The sequence below is a fragment of the Fulmarus glacialis genome, unplaced genomic scaffold (assembly GCF_000690835.1).
Source record: "Fulmarus glacialis isolate BGI_N327 unplaced genomic scaffold, ASM69083v1 scaffold14370, whole genome shotgun sequence".
Classification (NCBI taxonomy): Eukaryota; Metazoa; Chordata; class Aves; order Procellariiformes; family Procellariidae; genus Fulmarus; species Fulmarus glacialis.
The window spans coordinates 11592-29087 of record NW_009189678.1 but is presented as its reverse complement, the minus strand read 5'-3'; the positions used below and the strand labels follow the sequence as shown (position 1 = coordinate 29087).

The following is a 17496-nucleotide window of genomic DNA, read 5'->3' as shown; positions in this document are numbered from 1 at the left end:
TTGAAAACTGGAATGGTAGTTCTCTCTGTGGAGACAGAGATATATCAGCGATGAGTAACTGTTCGGTGTTTATTGTTGGGTTGTCTTGTGCTTTGAGTTAGGTGGGAGGTAGAGCTATTCAGAATTGCAGATAAAGAGTCTGACAATTCGGGTGTCTAGATACATGCCTGAAAATGTTGGCTACTGCTTAATTCAGTGGGAATAGTATTTTCTTTGTTGGGTTCCTGATAAGGTTAATAAACTCCATAAAAACCCTTGGAAAGCACTGTGTTAAGATGCTCTGTATACATTTCTTATGCCAGTTTTTCTAGAAGCATGTGATCTGTATTTGTTCAGATGGAGGTTACTTCACTGCCAACGTTAACTTGAGACCTCTGTTACTTTATTTCAGCTGATCGAATCCCCAGATCATGTTGGATACTGGACAATGTTTGAACTGATCCATCAGACGGGAGGCACCATTTTGCCAGCTGAAACCTTAGTGCAACATTTGAGTCACCACAGGGCAGATCTTGCTCATGGCTTTCTTAGAGACTCAAGTTCTCCAGTGCCACAGACTGTACCTTGGACCACGCTTCTGCCATTGGACGCGACTTTGAACTGCTTGTTCTCAAAGCCCTCTGTATTTCAAGCAGTATTCCCCCAGCAAGAAGGGACATTGTTTCTCAACATGCCTGGTAATTTAAAAAAAAAAAGTTAGGTGCATAGTAATGATTGTGATCTCTCATGCAGAGTCCTTGATGAGTTTCCGTTGTGAATGGTATGTGTAGAAGTAACTTCAGATGTTTAAGAGCCTAAGTTTAAAAAAGAAAAAAGTCTTGCATGTGCCCTAGTTCCTGTGATATGAAAGCTATTAGCTCATATTCCTGATTTGGTCTCTTCAGTTTTCCATGCTTCCAGAAATTTGGATGCAAGAAGAGCTTTTTGCCGGCTCTACCTTATATAGGTGTACACCCTTTTCTTCTACATGTTTTGCCTCAGCTTCAATTTGGCTAAACTGAAAACACAAATATAAAGCCCCTTCAAAACAAAGCAGATTAGCTTTAAAGCAACATGCAGTGTGCATTGGCTCTCTCATTAGTGCATGTAGCTCCTTCATGAGGAAGGAGCTTGGGGAGATCAGTTCTGCAATACACTTACTGTAGAGCTGTTCCCAGTTTAATCTCGGAATTTATTTTTCTTGCATTGAAGTTGTCTCTTCATCTAGATGAAAAACCATGCTTTGGAACTTTTGCTTTATCTTATCCTTGCATAGGAGGAAAGAAGCAGGAAAGCTGTGCTGTGATCCTGGAACCCCTAGCCATGAGCCAAAGACAACTGCATTGTCCAGTCAGCATCTTCCTGAAAGGTAGTTTGACGAGTTGGAGCTTGATGCAGGCTGGCCCCTTTCTCACCGAGAGCTGGATATTGCAGAGCTCAGAGGCTGAGCAGGCAGAATGTAACAGGTCACTGTTTCATGAGCTGTTAAGGAGTCTAGTGACTGAAGAACTGCACATGGTAAATCTTCCTCTTTGCCTTAAACTAATGTCTACTCTGAAATGAGCTGTGACAAAAGGGGTGTTGTGAAGGTGATAATAGTGGTATCTGTTGCACTGCAAATTACTCATTTGGAGCTAAATTCAGAACATTCTTTAGAAGATCATGTAAGTCTATAACCTGTTTGTAAAGTACCTATACTCCTTGGGTCTCTGTATTTCTAGGTAACGTAAACTTTTATCTTTTTTTTTTTAATGTAGGTTGCTGAGGTGTCTCTATCTAAAACTTGGTGCCCCTGCACTGCTGTTTTATCACCACTTTCTGAGAGCACTGCAGTTCTGACTATACTCGGTACTGAGAAGATCGCTGAAGTTCAGCGATGCGACCTTGAAAGAGCTGTAGTGGAGAACTCTTCCCAAGACCATGCTCTTCACCTCCCAGATGTTGTGAATAGTGTGTTGAGTAAAATTAATACATCGATGGAAGATTCTCTGGCCAGTATGGGTAAGTGTCAGGAAATGCAAAACTTACCATCTTTTGATCATCTCTAGATCTGATTTGGAGTGAAAAAATCTAAAGCTAATGATTTCCTCAGCAAGGAGTCTCTCATTTTTGGGACTTGTTAATTTTGTCTTGTCTTCTGTGACTTAGGCCTTGTGATGTGATGCAGAAATCTGTACATGTGTACCTTTGTTTTATTGACAGAGCATTAGTTTCCATTAGCTTGTAGATAAAGTGCAGCTCCTTGTGCTTGGGGACAAGTTTTTAGAATGAGATTTCCTAAAATGTGTCACATAGGCCATCCCTGGCCAGTAAAGCCTTTGGGTGTGGCTGCAAGGAGGCTGTTTTAGCTCACCTGTTTTGTGTTATAGTGATTGCCCCTCCAGGAGCAAAGGTTTGGAAGCCTCTGCTTTAGAGCCTCTTTGAAGGCTGGGACCTTCCGCCACTTCATTTAGTTTTCTTCTAATTTTTTTTTGCGTGCCTGCTCACAGGAGAAGAAACTCCTATGCCAGAGTGGGTCCAACGGGAACTGTCCCATACGGGGGGCTGGCATCCTTCAGTGCTTGAAGCATGGTATCCTGCATCGAATGCTTGTGGAGCGAGCTCAGATCTGATGGAGTCATTCAGGTATTTTTCTGCAACATGTCTCTGAGTAATAATCAAGGATTTCTGCTTCCTATTAAGGGAGTATGGCTTAGCGTTGCTCAGAGTTCTAGAATTAAATGCTCCTTGTAGTGCTTTTATTTTTGTACTCAGTTTACTGTGTGCTTTTGCTTCATTATGTCTTGGTGTGTGGACAAAAGGAACTGGGAACAGGATGTTTGGGTAGCAGTTTGCATGGATTAAGATCTTGACAGTTTCAGGAGTGATATAGGTGACTTAAAATGACCTAAGCTACTTGGGAAAATGTCAGACTTCAGCTCTTCTTATGGTATGATAAGATCCACTGCAAGATACTGGAGATAGTGGTTGTGTTATCACAGTTGATATTTATTAGGAATGAATAAGCCTGCTTTCTTCAAAGAGCTTGCTCAGTGAAACATAAAAAAACCAGGATAGCTTAGATAGCACAAAGCTGCTCCTGTAGTTTTATGGCATGGATCAGTGGCATATCCATTGTACATCAGGCAACTCCTGTTATGCTTGTTTTCAACTTGGTGTGACCCTTCTAAGAGGGTGGTTTGGGATTTTTGTATCTTCTAAGTAAGAATTTTGGGGAGCAGGTGTTGGAAGAGTACTAGCATGCGTTACTTGCACTATATTGCTGTGGACTGGCATATAGAAGAAACGGGTTCTTGTCCACTGGGAACAAGGGATATGCCACCCACTATCACCTTTTTTGATCCCTGTATTGAATGGCTGTTTTATATAGGCTCCTGCAGGTTCCTTGTGCTAACGGGAAGGATGATGCAGACCAATCTGAAGTGGAACTCTCAGAAAGTCTATCTGAGCTGTACCAGAGAAAATTCAGTGAAACATCTGCTGCAGCTGGACCAGGAAATAACAGAAAAAGACGTATGTATACTTTGGGATTATATGTGCATGTTGTCCATTTAAGATTATAAAGACTTCTCAGCAGGCCTTTTTAATGTATGAACCCTAGAGATTTGTACTCTCCTGAGTAGTGGCACGCTTTAGTTTTTTTTTATTTAGAGACAGCATCATTTACATATTGATATTAGGATTGTCCTTTTGTACAACCCAAATGACTTTTTAATTCAAGGCTGCACAGTGACTGATAAAACTGTTAAAAAGCAGCATTCAGAGCTCTGCAGTTTCACTAATTGTTGAAATAGGGGCCACTCCAACTACTAGTAAATATTGCAACCTCTCAACTTTGTTCTAATTTGGAGAAATAAAACACTTTCTTCTAGAAGAGTTTAATCATTGCATTTCAGTACACCTGACCTGCATATACCCTGACCTGATGTATCCCTAAGTCTTGCTGTCAGCTATTTCTATTTCTGTGACATTGCTATAGATTGCTTCCTATATACATAACTAATTATACCTATGTAAGTTCTTATGCAGGGCAACAGTTTTCACCTGCTTTTTACTTAAGAGAAGTAGCTCCCTGCTCTGCTGTCTGTACATTTATTTCATGGAGAAATACAAACCTTTTGGGCCATGTGTTCCACTAGAAGGTTACTAATCGCACTTGACATGACACAGAATTCAGTATTATGCTCTACCTTGGGTGGAGTTCCTGCCCCAGTGTGTCTGACAGTAGAACTCCCTTTTTGTGGCCTTGCAGGTGGGGTTCCCCGAACTCCAGTCAGGCAGAAGATGAAGACCATGTCCAGGTCCTTGCAGATGCTCAACGTAGCAAGACTGAATGTAAAAGCTCAGAAGTTTCAACCTGATGGTGCGCCTCCAACAGTGAATGAGAATGTTCCACAGAAGCTTTCAGCAAAAAGATTGGATGAAAAGGTGGAAGAAAAGGAAAAGGCACTTAAAATATCAATAGGTATGTGTTAAGTTATCAGTCCTGAGATAAATATCAGTCCTGATATTTGTAGGAGGTCATATGGCATTTTTATGGAAGGGAGAGGGAAGGATAATAATGGAGTATTAGGTGCTAGGGAGTGGATCAATGTTTGGGTTTCTGTATCTTCAGCTTGGCACAGAGTGGTTATTTTTTTCAACCCTTCTCCTAGTTAGTTTCTAGAAATGTTTACAACCTAGTGTTACAACTAATCCTGGGGTTAGCTTCCTGCCTTGTCTGCATCTGAAAAAAACGATAAGGAACTATCTTTTTTCTTTTTTTTTTAACCAAAATAAGTAGAGGGAAGCACCCATCAAGGTGTAACTGGAAATGTAGTCCTATTTACTAATTATGCAGAAATAAAGGGCATTTGTTGACTGCTACAGTAGCCCAAAAGCTTGCTGATCTACTTGGAACTAAACTTATCATTTGTTCATGGGTCTGGACCTGGGACTGCTTTTGTTAGTGTTCTGTGGTCTGGATGCATCTTTGCTGGAGAAAATCTTTTTTGATGACCTCCTCTGTTCCCCTCTTCAGTTGGAATGAGTATTTTATCAGTAAGGCGTGGTGAACAGGCATTTAGTTAACTTAAAACATTTCCCTTGCAGACTTCAAAGCAGAGGAGGAACTGCAGTCTCATTTAATTGCAAGCTACCAGAAGGCTGTTGCTGAGGGAGTTCTTTCATCTGTGTGTGCCCAGAGTATGATCATGGCCATTAAAAGGTTCTTGAAAGTACAAGATGCCAAAGAGAAAGAGGTAGGTAAGAGGATGTGGGCAGGGTTGTTACTGATCTGGAAATTGAAGTTTTTACTATTTCAGGCCACCTTTCCTTCATCTTACCTGAAATTTTTATGCGTAGTTGCACATAGAAGTAGTTAGTGGTTGTGGTTTTGACTATCTGCGCTGACTCAATAGTGAAAAACTGTAGGTAGCTGTAAAGAATATAGGAAAATCCAGTTCAGTTATCAGTTTACATCTTTGCTAAAGATTGCAACAGATGTCTTTTTCCTTTACATTGACCTCATTCTGAATTCCAATTTCACTTATTTAAATACAGTATTTTAAAAAATACATTCTTGCAAACCATATTTTAAAAAAGGTGTGTCTTCTGGTTTTGCTTTGCATGGCAAATCTAGGCCTACTACTTCTCCAGGAAAGAGAAATAGTTCAAGGTATTTCTTACAATCTTTAACACTATTTATAGACTTAAAGTAACTCACTGAAACCAAAATTGGTAAACTTGCGAATAATTGAAAAAAAAAAACTGTGAAAGACAAATCTATGGTTACTGAAGAAGGCCTGAAGCTGCAAGCAAGTGACCTTCTCTGTGATTTCAAGCTATAAGTTGTTCTATGTCTCATGTCATCGTGACTTTGCTACTGAAAGAAAAAGAGAATTCCTTTCCTTGAAGGAGAATAAAAAAATTCTATTTTATTCTATCTCCCAAATATAATTTTGGGACATATTCCACATATGTTTTGGAATATCTCCCAAAATTCTTGGGAGCTATTCCCAAAAGAATGGGTCAGGAGAGGAGGATGGGAAAACCTGTCCTGCAGACAGGGAACAGACTTGAAGTTTTTGCTGTAATTATGTGTCTCTGCAGGTGGCCTGTGTGGAAAGAGTCAGAAACCATCTCCTGAAGACTAGCAAAATGCTCAGACAACAGCATGGCTCACAGAAGGAGACCAAAGTCAGAGAGTATGAGACACTCTATTCACTTCAACTTCTGAGATACTGTGGAGTTGGTTAGCAATTTTTAGTGGTGGCTTTTTTGTACAAGTGGAAAAGTATTTACGTGGGGTAAATATTCCAAGGATAATCTCTGGTCACAGTAAAAACATTTCATTAAATTCAAATACACATACGCTGTGTGATAAGCATTGCAGCCTATATCTGAAATGAGGCATCTTCCCTGCCACCAAAATTAAATGCTAACCAAATCATGCTGTCAAAAGGAGCCACTTCCCTTCCCATTGCTTTTTGAGCATACCTTTTGCAGTAAATATGCTGTTTCCACCAGAAAAAAGGCAGTGAATGATTACTTGTTTTCTTAGGTGCCGACTTCAGGTATTTTTGCGCCTTGAGTTATGCCTTCAGTGCCCTTCACTGCAAAGCAACACTGATGAAATGGAGCAGCTGTTAGAAGAGGCAAGTAAACTATAGACCAGGTTGTGTTTCTGGATGGCACTAGAAATGCAGACCTGGAACCTGTAGTTTTCCCTTGATTTTACTGTAACACTTTATATTCCTTGCTAAAAAAAAAAATCTAGTGTTGCAACTGTCACAACTTAATCCATTTCCCACCTGACTTTCTCTTCCAGATGACAGATATGCTGCGCATTTTATGTCTGACTGAAGATGCACGGTATCTTACAAAGTTTCTAGAGGAAATACTAGAATTGTAAGTTCTTTAGCATGACTTAAGTGTTACTGGGGACTGTGGTTTTGGTTGGATATCTTTGAGTAAACAGCAATCTACAGCTTTGATATACTGCATCTTTGTAATTTTCGTAAGTTTAGACACATTCTGTTTGTTACACTTACATCTTGGTTAAAGAAAAAGTAGCTGATAAGCAAGTAAACTAATGAGAAAAAACAGTTGATTTCCAGTTGTTTTTTTAATTGACATTTAAGAACAAAGGTTTAGTTCAAACCTTGGGATTGAAATACCGACAGTTTTTTGGGGGATTGTATTTGATATGGGTTCTTTCTGATGCTCTAGGTATATGAATTCTATACCGAAGACCCTTGGAGATATTTATTACGGTCTCGGTACACAAATACCTCCGAAGCTGGCATCTGTTCTGCCTTCAGACTTCTTCAGTGATGACTCTGTGACTCTGGATAGCAAATCTCCAGGCCTTCCACAGTCTTTATCATCTGCCTTAACTCCCAGCACTGTTTGCCTACGCACCGAGAGCGAACAGTTGGAGGAGCTGCGCACCAGATCTGCCAAAAAGAGAAGGTAATAATTCCAAATAGGAGGCAGCTTGTTGCAGCCTGGGCTGTGGCTGAGAAGTTATTTAAACTACAGCTCGGTTGTCTTTGTTTCTGTTGCTGGATAGCTAGTTGGGGCAAGCTGACACCTGCTGATAGCTCTGCAAGCCTGAGAGAAATATTAAGATCTCCTATTTTTCATTTTAACTTGCCATTGTTGACTATATAAAAGTGTAATCTTGATTCTGTATGTGTATCTTCTGTACAAGTAGAGTTCACGAGCATCTTCTATGAGAGGAAGAGGATGTTCTACTGTGCAGTAGGTGACCCTGTATTGTTAAAGTTAAAACTGCGATTTACTGTAGATGTCTATGTTGGGGATCCTGTGTACATTTTGGCAAATTCTGAAATGAGTTTTAATACCAACCTTAAAGTTAGGTATAGCTATTTATATTGCAAATCATCTTTCAGTGTTGTAACATGAGTGAGGTACCAACGCAATTTGCAAACTGAATTGAGGTAAAGACTTCCTATCTCTAGGGTCAAACCTAAGTTTAATTGTCATTAGGTTGATAACTATGCTTCTGATTTTATTTTAACTTAATCTTTGTATACTTTCTAAAGGAATAATGTGTTAGCCAGACACAGGAGCATGACAGAAGCACCACAAAACTTGCGTCAAATTGAGATTCCCAAGATAGCCAAGAATCCCATCAGAAAGGTAAAACTCTTCCAAAAGGATTGTGTGTGGGTTGCTTCTGCAGGGGTGCAGCAATGTTGTGAAGTGACACTTGAGTGCAAAAACTCTTGCCCTGTATTCACTTAGTAAGTATGCCCTGTATTAGCTGTACAGAGGTCAAAATAATTTTGAAGGAGAAATTGAAATAATGTGTGGCTTAGAGCTTACAGTTAATATTCATAACAGTTAAACATAACATTAAACTGCCAGTGAAGCTAATTTCTTTTTTGTTTCAGGAGAACTTGCGTTCTTACCTTGCCACTGAGAAGTCCCAACAGATGCCTTTGTTGCAGAAAGAAGCAGTGCAAGGTATATTGACTTCTAGCTTTTCCATGGAAAGGTGCGTCTTCAGCACATGTTCTCCCTGTAAATTTTAGTGAGCCGTGATGAAATTATGCTGAAGCATGCAGAAGAAAGTATTACTGAATTCTGAAAAAACTTTGAGGGGAAAAAATAATCACTGTATTCTGTGTGTGCTCGCATGCAGAAAATTTAAATCATATATCCTGAAAAAAACCCCTTTGCATTCTTCCTTGAATTTTGCAATTATTTCCATCTCCTCTTTCCTGAAAAGGAAATGAGGACAAGAGTGAACTCCTATATCTGGAAACAGGATACCTCTCTGCAAAATACTTAATAAAATCAAATCCCACATGCGTTCTCTGAACCAACATGTGCTTCAGTTGAGATTTTGTAGCTCACTTAACATTGCTCCATCTGGGACACTGACTGGCTGCTTTTTCTGCTACAGCATCTGCTAGCAGCATTGCTGGAATAATGCAAATAATGCCAATTTGTAAGAGAAATCCAGGATGGATTTAGAGGAGGACATGTTCCAGTAGCAGAAAAAGAATTTTTCAATGCTTTTGGCCTCTAAAAAGTTGTTTTTCTATGCTGGTATATGATGTTCCCATTTCTAGTGGCCTGACAAAATTACCTTCCTGTGCTTTTTTTTTTTCTTCCCTCCCCTTTTTTTTCCTTTTAATCTGATCATTTCTTGCTTTGTCTTGCCTCACAGAGGTTACAAAGGTAAGGAGGAACCTCTTCAACGAAGAGATACTTTCACCATCAAAAAGATCTATGAAGAAGATGCCTAGAAGCCAGTCAGTATCTGCTGTGGAAGGCTTAAGATACAAATGCACTGATGAAGGCACTAAAGGTGGGACATGACTTGCACGGGTAGGATTGTTGTGGAAGAGCTTTTGTTAAAATTCTTATTCTTGTGTCCTCAGTTCTATGAAACAATTAATTATGATATGTTTTTAATGAAGGAGAAAATATTTTAGATCATTGCTGTGGTGTTTGGAGGGTGAATAGGATGGTATTGAAAAACTGAAACCTATTTTTTTACTGAACTCTCTACGTCTCATAAAGAAAACGAATGTTAAAAATGCTTGGTTAAAAAAGATCTGTGAATGAAAAATGAACAATGAAAGTTATCTCAGTAGGTTAATTATGTCTGACACAAAGTCAGCACTATTAATAATATTGAGGGAGTGGGAAGGAAGTGTAGACACTGGACTCTGAAATGATGATAGCTTATGAGTGCTGGGAGACTGATGCACAATGATTCTATATTGGCTGTCATTCTTAAACTGAAGCCTATACATTTATTCATCCTAACTGCTTTATAATTGTGTGATGTTATAGCTCTTGCTTGATTTTTAGATCATCGCAAGTTACTGACCAAGAGAGTTGCAGAAACACCGCTACATAAGCAGGTCTCCAGGAGACTACTACATAAGCAGATCAAAGGCCGGTAAGTAAGGTCTTTCTGAATTTCTTCAGTAAGTATTGGATGTCTAATTAATGGCTGCGAGCACAAGAACCAGGTATCGTCTTTGTAGTCAAAGTGTCATCTTCACCTAAGGCAGTAAGAGAACCAGTGGAGTCTAAGTTCTGTTGTCTGAGTGGGGAGAAATACTGCTTGTTTCATTGTGCAAGTCAGGGTGCTTTAATTCCTGCAGCTGAATTCTGTTTAGGTTCAGTTGCTGTTTCAAGACCTTCTGAAGAAAAGGCCTGTGCTGTGTTTTGTGGACTCCAGGCTGAAATTTAGCATTGACTTCCATGTAGAACTGTTACCTATACAGCTAGACAGTTACCCATACTCAATCATATGTTAATAGGAAGCAAAGTGCTTACTAATTGCTCACTTAGAGTAGCCCACAAAGCAATATATTGTTGTAGAATAGAGTACTGCTTTTCAGTCTATGTAGTAAGTTCTGTTTTTGTAAATGTGAACAGTATGCTAAGTCCAAAATGTCTGCTGTTTCTCAAGGTCTTCTGATCCAGGTTGTGACACCGGTGTTGTAGAAGAATCTCCAGAGAAGGCCATAAATGGTAAGCACTAATTTTTGATTAAAGGTGGTTTTGCTGTATTGTAGCTCGTAAGATGAGCATGCTTCAATTTAGGTAATTCATGAATAGTTAGTACAAAAGTATTGTACTATTCTGCTGGTGGAGCACAGCCTCCTCTGACAGAACCACTTGCTGCTCACTGCTTTGACGACCCTGTATAGCAGAAGTTGAGAAAGAAAGGTAGATAGTAACTCCTTTAAATGAAAATGCATGAAGATCTTCGAGGGTGAACAAGATTCTGAGCTGCTATAATTATTGTCAAACCAGCACATGCAGGGTTTTTTTTAATGTAACCTCAACATGTTGTGCTGTGATCTTAACATTGCTCTGATTTCTACTGTAACAGATAGCCAACTGGCTCTGTGGAGTGCCTCTGTGTTGTGTTGGCTACTGCTGTTTCTTATCCTTAGGAAGGAAGAAGAAAACAGCATGGTTGGGCAAGCAGGAAGACGAAATCACTAGTAAAAAGAGACAAGAGAATTAACTAATCATTTAACCTGGATGTAACTTGAATTGAACATGGCTTTTCTAGCGTTCCTTTCCATATAATTGCTAGAGAGGGATGAGAGTAATCATGACGTAGACGAGGGGGCATCACGATTTGGAAGGAGATTTGTACGCATTAATATTCCAAATCCCCAAGAAAGTTTAAGCTTTCTTCTTTGCATGCTTGCCTCCCTACATGAGATAGTTAGCTGTGTGGAAGTTGCTTCTTAGAGTGTGTTTTCAGTTACAAACTGTTCCTGAAGATGTCCCCATTGTTGAGGGAGAAAGAAAGCTCAATCTCCAATATCCTTTTTCAGAAGCAGGTTTGAGAAGAAGCCCACGCATCAAACAGCTGTCTCTGAATAGGACCTGCTCTGGTGTTTTCTATTCCACTACACAGCCCAGCTCTCAAAATTCACAGCGAGTCCATCAGGGACAAGAGGAGAGCTGTACACTGCAGGATGTAGAAGGTACTGAATGGGATTTGAGCAGGCTGATATTGCTGATCTGAAAAGCTGGCGTGGATAGGTCTGACTTCGATTTGATTTGGCTCTACAAGAGACTGTAAGAAGCTACGAGCTATCATGTAATATCTTCTGTAGACAGAAATTCATCCCCAGTAATTATTTTTGAATTGGGAATCTGAATTTGGAGGACGATAAGGCAGCTATTTCTATGATGAATACACTGCCAACTTAAGAAACCAGTCAGGCCCATCTAACAGAATACCACTGATTGTCAGTCTTCATTACTTAAATGCAGTAAAATCCTTGTAAAATATGGGACAGAAATCCTAAAGCTTACTTTCAGTCTCCTCTGTGGCAGCATAAAGCAATGACTGATGGGATCTTCTTTGCGGGCTTTCTCAGTAGGATTATCAGCTGTAAATGGTGACATTTAGCTTTTTATATTGTACTTACTAGAATCCTTAGTCATGAACCAGAACTTTCTTAAGCTACCAGCTATAAATAGAATAAGAGGCTGAGCTATCGTACTTTCTTTCCCACTAGAGTACTCTTTCTACAGATGGATATTAGTTTCATATTGGGAAATAACAATAATTCTGGTGAAGCTTTAACATTTGCCTAGAAAAGAACATGCCAGGGCTGTAGGCTTTGTACACTACTTGTCCATACATCTGAAGTGATTGAGACCATTGTTCGTGACAGGTTACTTGGTGGTAGTTGAACTGTACTGTTCTACTTTATAGGCATTAAGCGGCATTCAGAGAGCCCCACTGTCCAGACTCCCAAGAGGTTTTTCTTTGGTGCAGTCATTGAGTCTTGTAGCTCTGCAGTGAAGCATTCACCTGGAAGGAAGAGAACAAGAAAAGATTCCTTACACTTAGAGGAGCTGACTGCCTGTCAGGTAGAAGCACTTACCCCCCCATCTCCTTTTTCTATTTGTGTTTAGTGAGACCTACATATCTTAAATTTAGTCTTTCTGTTAAGTCTAATCAAATGGCTTTTGTGTTTTAAATTTGAAGAAATAAATATCAAGAGGGGTAGATAATAGTGCTGGAATAGAACAAGCATGATTATTCTTTTTTTTTCCCCCCCTCCTGCAGACTCCTAGAAAAACACCTCATAAATTTGCCCAGAAGCCACTGAATTCTGCCAGTAAGCTACCAAGGAGATCACCTCGCATTCTCCACAGGACACCACAGAAGCTGGAGAAGACTCCTGGCAAAAGTCCAGCTGCTAAGCAGACTGCAGCTAAGTGTTTGGGAAAGTACTTTTCTCATCCTGTACAAAGGGCCAAGTCACCCTCTGTGTTAACTGAAAGTAAGAAGGTTCACTTACTGCAAGTAACTTCTAAGGATTGTTCTCCAGCAGAAAGACTTTCTCCTCCTTGCAAAGAGGCTGGCTTACAAATACCAGAACATGAAGGGTTCGCAGTGCTCAATGCCTCGTTACCTCTGACAGATTCAAATCTAGCTGCTTCTTCCCCCTCTGCCCTCCAGGAAAGATTTTTTCCAGAACTACAGACTCCAAGACGTTCCTTGAGATACCTCTCAAAATTAGCATCTCCAGTTGGTACTCGGAGGCAAATCCTCCCAAAGGAAATTCAGATGCAGTCAGATCCGTTACCTCAAGCAACTAAAAGCACTCCCAGGAAACCTGAAGATCCAGGTTCAAAATTATGTACCAGCCCACTGAGTGCAGAAATACCACAGCTCGCTGTGAGGCTAGAGCCTCCCTTCAGTTCTCCTCTCTGGGAAAGTTCCACGAACACTGTGGCAATCTACTTTCCTTCCCATGCACAGGCTAGGGAGTCTGACTGGGAACATAGTGCATCTAAACCATCTTTTCAAAAATCTCCAGGTATTACTGGCACTTCACTGAGGTCCCTGCTTCACACATCCCAGCAGGCCAAATGTGAACCAAATTCTGGAGGAGAGAACCTCACACTTGCATGTGCAACACCTTCTGAAAATAAGGACAATCATCATGATAGTGGTGGTAACTCTTCTGTAGAAAGCCTTCAGCTTTGTCAGTCCCAAGTTACTGAAAATACCCCTGTGTCGGAGAAAAATAAACAGATGGATGTAGTGTCTCAAAAGTCTTCTCCAAGAAAGGACTCGGAAAACTTGGAAAAGTATTTGTCTCCAAAGCCTTCTGCTGGAGGGCAGGTACATGCACAGAATGCTGAGATAGAGCGTGAGCAATTGGTTAAGGAGAGGAACTCCAGTGCGAACACCTGTGATTCCTTCCTAATTGGTTCTCAAACAGTTAGTGATGACTTGGAACCAAGAACCCTGCTGAGAGAAGAATATACAGGGCTGAAGGCTCCAAGTCTTAAGAGACACTCCAGATTTGCCCTGAATACTTCGCCTCCTATGCCAAAGTCCGCTCCTGCCTATTCTTTACGCTGCACTGCAGACAGGAGGCAGCGGGAGGCTGCAGCACGGATGGGAAATCCTCAACTTCTAGCCAAGTTCTCTACTCCTAAAAGTCGTTGCAAACTGCCTTCTGCTAGCCCACCGACTTATGAAGTTGAACTTGAAATGCAAGCTTCAGGCCTGCCCAAACTTCGCATTAAGAAAGTTGGCTCTTGCTCATCATTGGAAGTTCAACCTGAAGCAAGTGCCAGCAAACCTAAGGGAGGAGAAAGCCCCTTTGGTGATCTTGCTATGACCTGGTGTAGCAAGCACCCAGGAAAACTAGCAGCTGCTTGTGTTTCACCATCCTGCTTTCGCTCTTTCCACAGTACACCTGGGAAAGGTGGAGGACAGACCTACATATGCCAGTCATACACCCCAACAAGCTGTGCCTCTAACGCTACCTCCCCATCCCCTTTGGAAGCAGGAGTTCCCCGGACGCCTTCTCCAAAGCAGAAGGGGAAGACTACCCCTGATGCTATCAACGATTGGCCTCGGAGAAAGAGAGCAGCAGGCAGCACTGCTAATGCTAGCTGTGGTCAAAGTGAGAAGAATGCTGATGAACAGAAGAGAATGTCAACAGGCAGAGAAGGAGAGATGAAGATCTCAGAGCAATGCAGCAGCAAAGTAACAAATACTCTTGGGGAATTTGAACTGGAAGGAATTTACAGGCTTCAGGATCAGGCATCTCCTAGTGACTCTGAACCCAGGGCTGATGAGGACTCCACCATGGGAACTTTTGACTTGAAATCTCGGAAACGGGTCTTTACGTATTTATCACCAGAAAAGGAGGAGAATCATGATGCCAAGAGATCTTGCACTGATAGGTGCAACTTGGATCTCACTGGCTTTTCCACAGATGAGGGCAACCAAAGCAAATCCAGGACGGACACTGTACTTCCTGAGAAACCGGGACCATGTGCGCTCATAACTCTTGAGCAGCACAGTTGTGTAGGGGATGATGATGTCTTCCTTTTGTCAGGTAATTAAGTGGCACGAGTGACACTCCATTGAAATTCAGAGATGGTTAAAAATGTGGGGTAGACAAAAACAAGAACACAATTGTTTTCTGTCTGTCTGAGGGAGAATGAGGTGGAGGGGGAGAGTGGGTTGTAAATGACGTGGAATTATGTGGAGAGGCAGACTGGATGTGAGGAGTTCATCGATGGAGTATTAATGATGGGAGAGAGATCAGAGTAATATGAAAGAGCAGGAGGCTGGAGGAATTAAAAGGGAAGCTTGAGAACTTGGGGAGGGAGGATCCCAATTGCATCCAACTGGCAATTTATTTGGGTTTGTGTTGATGCCGCTAGCTGTTTCTGCCCCAGCACTGAAGCCACCTGTCTTAAGTCTAAAGCTTGGCTGCTTCAGTACAGACTGGAGCCTTGGCTGGGCTAGTCCTGTGGATGTTGGTATTTATTGGTGCTCCAATTTTTCTATCTGCCTGTGGTGGTGGGTCCATTTAAAGTGGGTATCAGAAATTATTGCCTTGCTAGCAGTAATGTTGTATCGGTAGGTATTTAAGTTTAAACTGCCTCTTTCCTTTTGCTGTGGGTACAGATGATTCAGCTGACCCTGGTGAAACAGACTGTCTCAGCTCTGTAAGCAAGGCCTTGTAATTTGAAATGCTTGACCCCATATTGTTCTAGAAACTACATATTACAGGGGACTGTGGCAGATGTTGTTCCATAGTCATTGCATGCCTTGAAGCATTAAGCTTCAGTGTCTGTTTCCTCTTGCAAGGAAAGGTTTGTATACAGAGGCAGTGTGTTACTCATTCAACGGGTGTCACTGAGAAAAATGGGCAAACTTTAAAGCAACATTAGTCCATATTCAGGACATGAAATAATAGCAGTATTTAGCCTTAAGCTGGTCCTGTAAGAGACTTTCTGTACCTACAGACCTTGGTTTTGTATTTACAGACCATTATGGTTAACAGTTTTCTTCCAGGACACGCGAGTTAACTGAAGAGTAACTATGTTTAATACAAATGAAGCACTTTTCTGCTAAACCACCTAAGAAAATTAAATGTGCTAAGAGCTAATTCCAGACTGCCGTTTACCTTTCTTGATGCCAGAAACCTACAGTGCCAGCATAGGTTTTGTTTCAGATAAACTCAAAGTATCACTTGTACTGATGGAAGTTTCGAGGTAGAGTAAAGGCTGTGTATGAGACTTACCTGAAAGCACTCTTGAGTTGTCAGTTTGCTGCAGCATCTCGCTGTGCTTGTCCAGGCTCAACTCCACCAGTGAAGAGCACGCTCTCCGCTAGCAGCCTTCTAGCACTGACCCAGTCTCCACTGCTGTGCCAGGGACAGACGCCGCCATCTCGGAGGATGTGTGTTCAAGGTAACCACCTGTGCTGTAAGGAAAGGCTGGGCTCGAGCAGACTAGGTATGCTCTCTGCTTGCCTGCAACTAAATGAGAACAAAAGCATACTGTGCTAGGGATTGGTCTTTGTGCAGAAAGCCTGTGTATCTGCCACTTCTGTATTCAGTGTCTCCATCTCACACACTTCCAAGAAACTTGGCATGAACTGGGAAGTTTAGAAGGGAGGGGAGGTAGCAATGAAGAAAGAAAGTAGCTTAGTAGGAAGTGCAGCTTACTGTTCTTGTTGTTTCCAGTTGGTATTTGGCTTCTTGGAGTCACTGGTAAACTTTGACTTTAATTATTCTTTCTATTTTGTAGAAGAGGAATCTGATGCCTTCCAAATTACTGCCAACCAGGAGCTGTCTCCATTCCACATCATGGCGTCCAGGAAGCGTCCCCTTAGCAGGACTTACTCACGGAAAAAGCTGCTCAGCTGAAGTTTGGAGCCAGAACAGTACGGGAAACTTTGCATTATCCCAGCTGTACAACATGCTTTTTAACAAGGACCTTATATTTGGTGCTGGACTGGAGCTGTCTTGTGTTGGTGGGAGACTGGATGCAAGCACATGACAGTGGAAATAAGAACCACTCTAAAAGTATTTTTTTAAACCTCAATTGTAGCATCTGTCCATCCATTCAAAACCTAGCCCGGTCTTGGCACGTAGTAGCCAAGTTCTGCAGTGAAGGTTCAATTCTGCTAAGTAAAGAGGGAGAACTGTCACTTTTCTACAGCTTTCTTGTAAAATAAACTGATGTGAATTTTCATTGTGTCACTTAATCAGAAATCTGTCTTTAGCCCAAGTGATGGGTGAGGTATTGGGGCTGCAGGAAGAAGAGTGCTGGAGGTGAATACGTACAAAACAAGCTGCATGCTCCTGCTATGTATCTTGTCCTGATACTAACTGGATCCCTCTGTTAGTTGCATCCAGTTTGCCACAGCTTAGTGGGAAAATAACAAGCAGATTAGTTCTGACGGATTAATGAGTAAATTACTCAGAATACTTGACAAATGCCAAAAAGAGTACAGAGGAGGGGAAAGATAACTTAGCTCGGAACAGGGAAGGAGAGGAGTTTGACTCTTCCTCTTTGCAGATCACGAATGGTTTGGTATATCTGCTCCTAGCCACTGCTGGGTAAGCAGGTGCTGATGGAGAAACTTCGTTGTCCTTTTCTGCAAACCTGCAGTGAGCTGGAGAGGACTGGCTGGGGAAACTTCCTTGAGAGGTAAAACTTGATGGACTAACTGGAGATGACAGTTCA

General features: G+C 41.3%; 1 protein-coding gene across 1 annotated transcript in view; it reads left to right on the top strand.

Annotated features, from left to right (window-relative positions):
* The window catches only part of TICRR (TOPBP1-interacting checkpoint and replication regulator), a gene marked incomplete at its 5' end in the record, with an annotated part of 17414 nt that extends 741 nt beyond the window's left edge, over positions 1-16673 (top strand). Inside the window, 22 exons of the mRNA XM_009583062.1 lie at positions 392-677; positions 1256-1438; positions 1813-1974; positions 2472-2604; positions 3350-3492; positions 4232-4444; positions 5071-5219; positions 6070-6164; positions 6521-6614; positions 6788-6867; positions 7189-7431; positions 8028-8124; positions 8379-8451; positions 9161-9301; positions 9811-9901; positions 10421-10482; positions 11304-11456; positions 12197-12354; positions 12554-13022; positions 13719-14849; positions 16102-16215; positions 16555-16673. Of these exons, the coding sequence (XP_009581357.1) occupies positions 392-677; positions 1256-1438; positions 1813-1974; positions 2472-2604; positions 3350-3492; positions 4232-4444; positions 5071-5219; positions 6070-6164; positions 6521-6614; positions 6788-6867; positions 7189-7431; positions 8028-8124; positions 8379-8451; positions 9161-9301; positions 9811-9901; positions 10421-10482; positions 11304-11456; positions 12197-12354; positions 12554-13022; positions 13719-14849; positions 16102-16215; positions 16555-16673 (4389 nt within the window). The remainder of the gene's footprint in view (positions 1-391; positions 678-1255; positions 1439-1812; positions 1975-2471; positions 2605-3349; positions 3493-4231; positions 4445-5070; positions 5220-6069; positions 6165-6520; positions 6615-6787; positions 6868-7188; positions 7432-8027; positions 8125-8378; positions 8452-9160; positions 9302-9810; positions 9902-10420; positions 10483-11303; positions 11457-12196; positions 12355-12553; positions 13023-13718; positions 14850-16101; positions 16216-16554) is intronic.
* Positions 16674-17496: the final 823 nt, after the last annotated feature.